At 48.1% G+C, this 6,895-nt stretch overlaps 1 protein-coding gene across 1 annotated transcript; it reads left to right on the top strand.

The window, feature by feature from the left end:
• Positions 1–4,108: 4,108 nt before the first annotated feature.
• On the top strand, positions 4,109–6,706 carry ATNIH1004_007928 (uncharacterized protein; the record flags this gene model as incomplete). The annotated part of the gene is made up of 1 exon (XM_033572541.1): positions 4,109–6,706. One exon carries the CDS (start codon positions 4,109–4,111, stop codon positions 6,704–6,706), a length of 2,598 nt encoding a protein of 865 aa, XP_033425856.1.
• Positions 6,707–6,895: the final 189 nt, after the last annotated feature.

Genomic DNA, 6,895 nt, shown 5'->3' with positions numbered 1-6,895 from the left:
TGTCGAGGTTTGGGCCATGTGGTACCTCTTGAGCGGTGGTTGCTTGCAACGGGTGTTATCCTTAAAGAATTTTTGTTATAAATATAAATGCTACATTTTTGTGGGCCTCAAGTAATGACTGATTTAGATTTTTGCTAGCCAGCCACTTATTTTTTTTTTTTTTTTTTTGGTGTGTGTGTGTGATGATTCTTTATCAGCAAGAAACAGGATTTCAAAACTAAAAGTTATCTTTGCAGACCACCTGACTAGAATAACTGGGGCAGAACATATCTAGAAGCTTGGTAGCCTATTTATCTTGTCCAAAGGATTCGATTGTTGGACGGTGCGTGTGGACCCAAGGACCGGTTTTCGGGATTCTCGGTTTACTCGTCCTGGTTAGCGAGCAGAGAACCTTATGTGGGTTGATACCTGCCGAGGCGCTGGTGATAGGGCGGTTGGTGTGGTTGGCTGTAGCAGAGTTGAGTCACTGATGGATTTTTTATGACAAATTGACTGGTTTGTCTGTACGGAGTAGTAATGAGTAATTGGGATATCATACTCGTCTATTTAACACGTTCAGATGATCCCAACCTCGCTGAAATAAGCTCGGACCCACCGTTCCATAAATAGCAGAAATAGTAGGGGGCTCGGATTAAGCATCCGATTACTTAATCCGTCAATCCTCCAGTAGTTTTCTAGTAATCAGAGAGTTAATATCAGGCCCATTACCGCCAACAGCAATTCTGGCATTAATCCGATCTCCCATACCCCACAGAATATAATATAATCTACTATCCGCTGTTGAATCACACCCGAAGGACACATACATCCGTCCCGGCTCGGCGTCCCTTCTCCCCGGTGTGACGGAGGTTCATTCCAGGCCTCATTCTCCTGAATCAGAATTAAGTATTGGTCCCTGCGCTCTTGTGTATAGTACGAACATCCTCGGAATCGTTCCCAGGTCGCACAGGATAAAGGGATTAGATCCCGTTACGGGTTACACTGCGGCCGATAGCAGGTGGTTTCCCAGTGATGGTGATGGTAAAGGCTATTGTGATGGGGATGATGGGATGATGACACAGGGCTGGGCTGTCAGGGGCTGTGACTTTGACCCTTTGTCTCATCAGAACTGAGACAGTATTCCAGGTAAAGGAGCTCATTTGGTAAAGTCATCCTGTTTCATTATAGGCTCCCCATATCGAGCATAGGAGACACACCCGTGTAACATCCCACCATTATATCTAGCGGCTGGAAAGTCTCGTTGACATCATGGGACAGATGTCTCACACAGGTTCAGGAATTGCACATGTTAAAACAGGCTTGGTCAAGGGAGTCGGATATGGGTTATGTCTGCTTCTCTGAATATGTACCGTGAATGGGTCGGACTATTCCAGTCAATCAAGAGCGTGACAATCATATAGGTCTGGACTCTAGTTTAGTAGGAAAAAAGCAACAAACTAAGTACGGAGTAGTTATGAATTAATGATGCAGGGTTGTGTAGGTAAAGTGCACCTGGCACCATTGCAGCCACGAAAGATTTTCACCTGAAACCATCGGGGACATTCCAGCTTTCAATATAAAATGTCTCAATTTGACCCGAGCCTTGAAACACGAGGTACTCATGCTGACCCCCGGGAGCAGGATGGAACAACTAAAAGTACTGCTAATCAAATTGCTACACCATTTCTTTGGTTGGGCAGACGTTGGACGTCATGTTTGGAGTAGTCCGGCTGCCCAATTAGGGGGCTGCATTGTCAAAACCCCCAGGCCTTCTAGTGCCCAGTGCACCATGCGAAGAGCCCACCAGATCAACAGTCAATCCTTCAATTTAGGCTATTCGGTGCTGATCATCAGGACTGTCTATCTGCACCCAGGGGCCAACCATACGGACGGATTCGTATCCTGCACTCTGCATTCACTGGTTGTGACTTGCAGATGCAGATGCTCCCTAACCTCACGTCCTCTGCTTCCACTTTGCCCCTCCCCCTTCTCAGGTACTCCGTAGCTCCTCCTTTCTCTCTCTCGCTCTTTTTTATGAAAAACATAAAAAAAAAAAAAAATTCTGTCAGAGTTCATCTTATGACTAACTCCTCTTCCTTGTGGTCCATATTTTACTCGACTATGTTACGATCTTGGTGGATTCTAAGAGCTCCTCAGGCTTCGTAGTGGCTTTTGGTTTCTTATCTGCCCACCCACACCTCCTTCACTACCTTCTATCAATGACGACGATGGCGTGATAGGAACAGGGAATCACTCTAAGCTTTCATCATGCACGGAGTAATCGCTCTCTCTGGAGACACATTCCTATCGGTACTGGTTATCGGGTAGCCGAGAAACTGCGTGGCGATGATGGCCTTTTCTATTCGTATAATCCCTATTGAACTTCAGACCGAGCTGACAGATTCTGTGTCCAGACCGACCGATCTATCGTTCATGGGCCCACTTCTAATCCACTGGTTTCCTCTCGGCGGTCCGGCTCGGGCGCTAAGAGAGAGTCGCTATCATGATAACTTCGGGGTGGGTAGGGATCCAATGCGGACTTTGCCTCCGAGATTCAAAAAAATAAATAAAGACTGATTTCTTTCACCGATGCTGTCAATGGATCCATTTTTCGCTAGGCTCTAGAGGTTCCAGAAGGATGATCCAGGCTGTTCCACCCGGTGGAGTATGTTCGACAATTCAGCCCGAAAATATTTCTACTATTATTTATCTAAGTTAGACCAGAGGAAGCCAAAAAAGGAAAAATGAGAAAAATGAATAAACGTGTAAAGAAATGGTCGGACGAAAGGCAAATGTCCTGTCTAGAGAACACAAAACGTCCGGGAGCGAGTATTCAAAAAAAAAAAAAAAAAAAAAAGGAACTGCTGTTCTCATCTCCTCCCCCATGAGAAGTTCTCTTGGATATCCTATTTTTTTTTTTTCCTCCTGTGACTCTTCTTGGCCACTGTGGTACCGCATCGTGGAGCCTGTGGAACCGCTTCCGTCAACGGCCATGGTCGTGTCCCTGATAGAGCTATGCCTAAACGCCGTTCTAGTTCCCCGGGTTGGGTGTCACCCTCTGTTTTGATTTTGATTTTTCCATTCTGGATCCTCTGGGGCCAAAAGCCATTGGCCGATGGACTGGACACTGGACCCCGTCTGCTCTAATATTTGCATCTTACAGTATTTTCCAATCTCCCCTGTCTGGCCCGGCACCTGCCAGATTCGTCACGCCCATCAGCATTTCCGGTGATTTATCATGATGGCATAGGACCCCGACAACTTGATACAAAACTTCTTCTCCTTTCTCTCCTGTCTTTCTTACATCCCTTGAAGCCTGCCTGACCTTGACCGTCACCAAAGCAACGAATTGATTGTGCGAGATTTACTTACTTAATATTTAATATTGCTCCGACATCCACCTTGCTACACAGACGACTCTCTGCGCAGAATTTGTCCTCATTTCATATGATCAACGTTGTGTACTGAGATTGGCGGTTGGTCTCTACCTGGTTCTCAATTTAAGCTGCTTTCATACATCTGACACCTGGAAGCTTTATCTTATCCTCTTATCCCTCCTGCTCTCTCCGCCACTGGATTTTTTTCGCATCTTTTTACACCATACCTCTCCCCCCCTTTTTTTCTCTGAAACGCTATTTTGGTTGATATTATTTCTTTATTAATTTTCCTACTGCTGGAATATTTTCTGGTCGCTCTCAATCGCGCCGGTTTCTTTTTGACTATGCATCGGTGACGTGCCATCATTCTTGGTAGCGGGACCTTGACCCCTTCCTTCCAAACCAATTGCTTTATCCATATTGGATGAGTCCAAAAGGTGCCGCTACATTCGTCTCATATGGTCTGTGCATGTGAATTCCTCTAGCACAGATCCAGCACAGTATGCTTTAAGCCGTCCACAGATTCTATAGTCTTATTGTGAAATAGCTTATCTGACTACACGCTAGGCTGCCATCGAAATAATAGACATAGAATTTCCTGAGATAAGGGCGAAGCAGGAAACGAAAAAAAGAGCAACAAAAGACAGGAAAAAAAAAAAAAAAGGAAGTTCCCACAAGGGATAAAGCCCTAACAATTGCACTGAGAACCTCGACTGGATTAGAAGAGCTAGGAAACGAGGAGACGAGAAAGAATGGCGGGAGGCTATTTTGATCTACCAGTATCGTCCTCCAGGCGCCCAAGCGTTACTGATGTCGCCGGGGGCTCCCATAACAGATCTCCTATAGGGCCGCGTGTGTCGCCCCTGGTAACTCCCAAAGAGAGCATGCAGGAAAGACCTATGGACACCAGCCTATATCGGGATAGACAGAAGAATGCAGGCATTCTCAAAGGCACGAATCGCGTCAAGTTCAGTGTGAGCGAGGCGGGTCTAACTACATGTCCACCAGGATCGACGCCAGAGTCCCTGTTTGATGAAAGGGGTTCATCACTGCCGCAGAGGCCTTTGCCCACGGCCAGCATTCCACCGGCGGAGAAAGATCCCACGGACCCCCAATCCCCGCCATTGGTTGATATTAGCTCTAGCTCACCTGTAGGTGTGACACATTCAACAGTCCATTCACGAGCTAGCTCTCCGGGTTTTGGCGGGGATGATGAGATCAGCTATGAGAAGGGGAGAGCTATCCACTCGGCGCAAGAAAGAGCCCAGAAACTCGCATCCCTTCTGGGCCGTTCGTCAAAATCTCCCAGGCCAAGTCCCCGGTCTAGTCTACCGTCCTCAATCGCGTCAACTCCCACCGAGGTGGTCCTTCCCTTGGAAGAAGATGGGGATGAAATTCCCATGATCAGCCTTTCCGAAAAACAGTGCAACTTGTCAGACGACGATGAATACACCCCGCTAGATGGGCGATCCTCAACACGCACTGCCGAAGCTCATCAACTTGTGCGAGCAATGACTCGAAAAGACTTCAACTTTATAACCAGGGTTCGGGCCCCCTCCCCTGGACTCTGCTCGGGCCAGGTCACTCCTATGGAGGAGAGAGACCCCGACGGATACGTCGAACGCCCAACCCACTACAGAGGAGGTATTCTTTCTTCCCTTCTTAAGCTTTACAACCAACCGCCCGTGATCCATCACCCGCGGGGTCGTTATGGCCATTCGCGTCAGAGCAGCTTTGGAGAATTTAGCGGAAGAGGCTTGTCTCCAGACCCTAACTGGAAACCCCAGAAGCCTAGGAAGTGGTACGAGAAATCGCCCAACCAGTCCACCACCTCACTGTCCGGATCCACGGTTAAGAGCTCTCCCATTGCAATGCTTAAGCGCTCCCGGAGCAGCAGCTCTGTCCCTGGAGTACCGAAAAAGATAGGCAAACCACAGCTTGAGGATGAAATCCGTGTCACAGTCCATATTGCCGAATTACTTTCCCGCCAAAGATATCTTATTCTTCTTTGCCATGCCTTGATGAAGTATGGTGCACCCACTCACCGATTGGAGGAGTATATGAAGATGACCGCTCGGGTCCTGGAGATTGACGGTCAATTCCTGTATATACCGGGCTGTATGATTATCTCGTTTGATGATGCATCTACCCACACCACGGAAGTGAAGGTGGTGCGATCCACGCAGGGCATTGACTTGGGCAAGCTGTCCGACGTGCATGCCATCTACAAGGAAGTTATTCACGATGTGATCGGTATCGAGGAGGCTATCCAGAGGCTGGACGAGGTGACGAAAAGGAAGGATAAATTTCCTATCTGGCTTTTGATCTTGGTACATGGGTGCGCTAGCGCATCCGTCGGTCCGTTCGCCTTTAACGCCCGCCCCATCGACCTGCCTATCGCCTTTGTGCTGGGGTGCATTCTAGGTACCTTGCAGCTTGTGCTTTCGCCACGTTCGGACCTTTACTCGAATGTGTTCGAGATATCTGCAGCGGTATTGACTTCATTCTTGGCCCGAGCGTTTGGTAGCATTCGGTACAATGGAGAGCGTCTGTTCTGCTTCTCGGCGCTGGCCCAGTCGTCGATTGCTCTGATCCTGCCTGGGTACTTGGTGCTGTGCGCCAGCCTAGAACTGCAGTCACGCAACATTGTTGCTGGATCCGTACGCATGGTTTATGCTATTATCTACTCTCTATTCCTTGGATTTGGCATCACGATTGGTACAGCGGTTTATGGTTTGTTGGACTCCGATGCGTCGGCTGATTTTACGTGCCCCGCAAGTCCGATCCAAAACGAATACGTTCAGCGTTTTCCGTTTGTGATATGTTTTACCTTGTGTCTTGCCGTCGTCAGCCAAGCGAAATGGAAGCAAATCCCTATGATGCTGGCCATCGCGTTCGCAGGGTACGTGACCAACTACTTTGGCACCAAACGATTCTACTCAAGCACCCAGGTGTCTAATGCAATGGGTGCCTTTGTCATCGGTGTAATGGGCAACCTATACAGCCGATTACGGCATGGGCTCGCCGCGGCTGCGATGCTGCCCGCTATCTTCGTTCTCGTTCCATCGGGACTGGCAGCCAGCGGGTCTCTAATATCTGGAATCGAATCGGCAGAACAGATTACCAACCAGAACTCACCTTACGGGATCGTTTCGAACGGAACGCAGGGCTTCGTGGATGCGGCCAAAAACATGACGCTGGGCCCCACCACAAATCAATTTCACGGTATCGTCTTCGACATCGCATACGGCATGGTGCAGGTCGCAGTTGGCTTTACGGTTGGTCTATTCCTCGCGGCTCTGGTCGTGTATCCGCTTGGAAAAAAAAGAAGCGGGCTTTTCAGTTTCTAAACATATACGACAGAGCATCTAAACTCAATCTTCAATTCACTTCTGTGGTTTTTTTTTTGATTTTGTCCTAGTGTCTGTTTTATATTCGTTGCTGTTGGAGCGATTTCTTTGTGTTGTTTCAGCGTGTGGTAATCACCTTCTCTCTGTCGAATAATTGCATCATATATAGCTGTTTGAGCCTTTCTTTGT

Source organism: Aspergillus tanneri (assembly GCF_003426965.1).
Source record: "Aspergillus tanneri strain NIH1004 chromosome Unknown AapTan_7_pilon_pilon_pilon, whole genome shotgun sequence".
NCBI classification, from domain to species: domain Eukaryota; kingdom Fungi; phylum Ascomycota; class Eurotiomycetes; order Eurotiales; family Aspergillaceae; genus Aspergillus; species Aspergillus tanneri.
The sequence above is the reverse complement of the archived record's forward strand: the minus strand, read 5'-3'. Positions and strand labels throughout refer to the sequence as shown.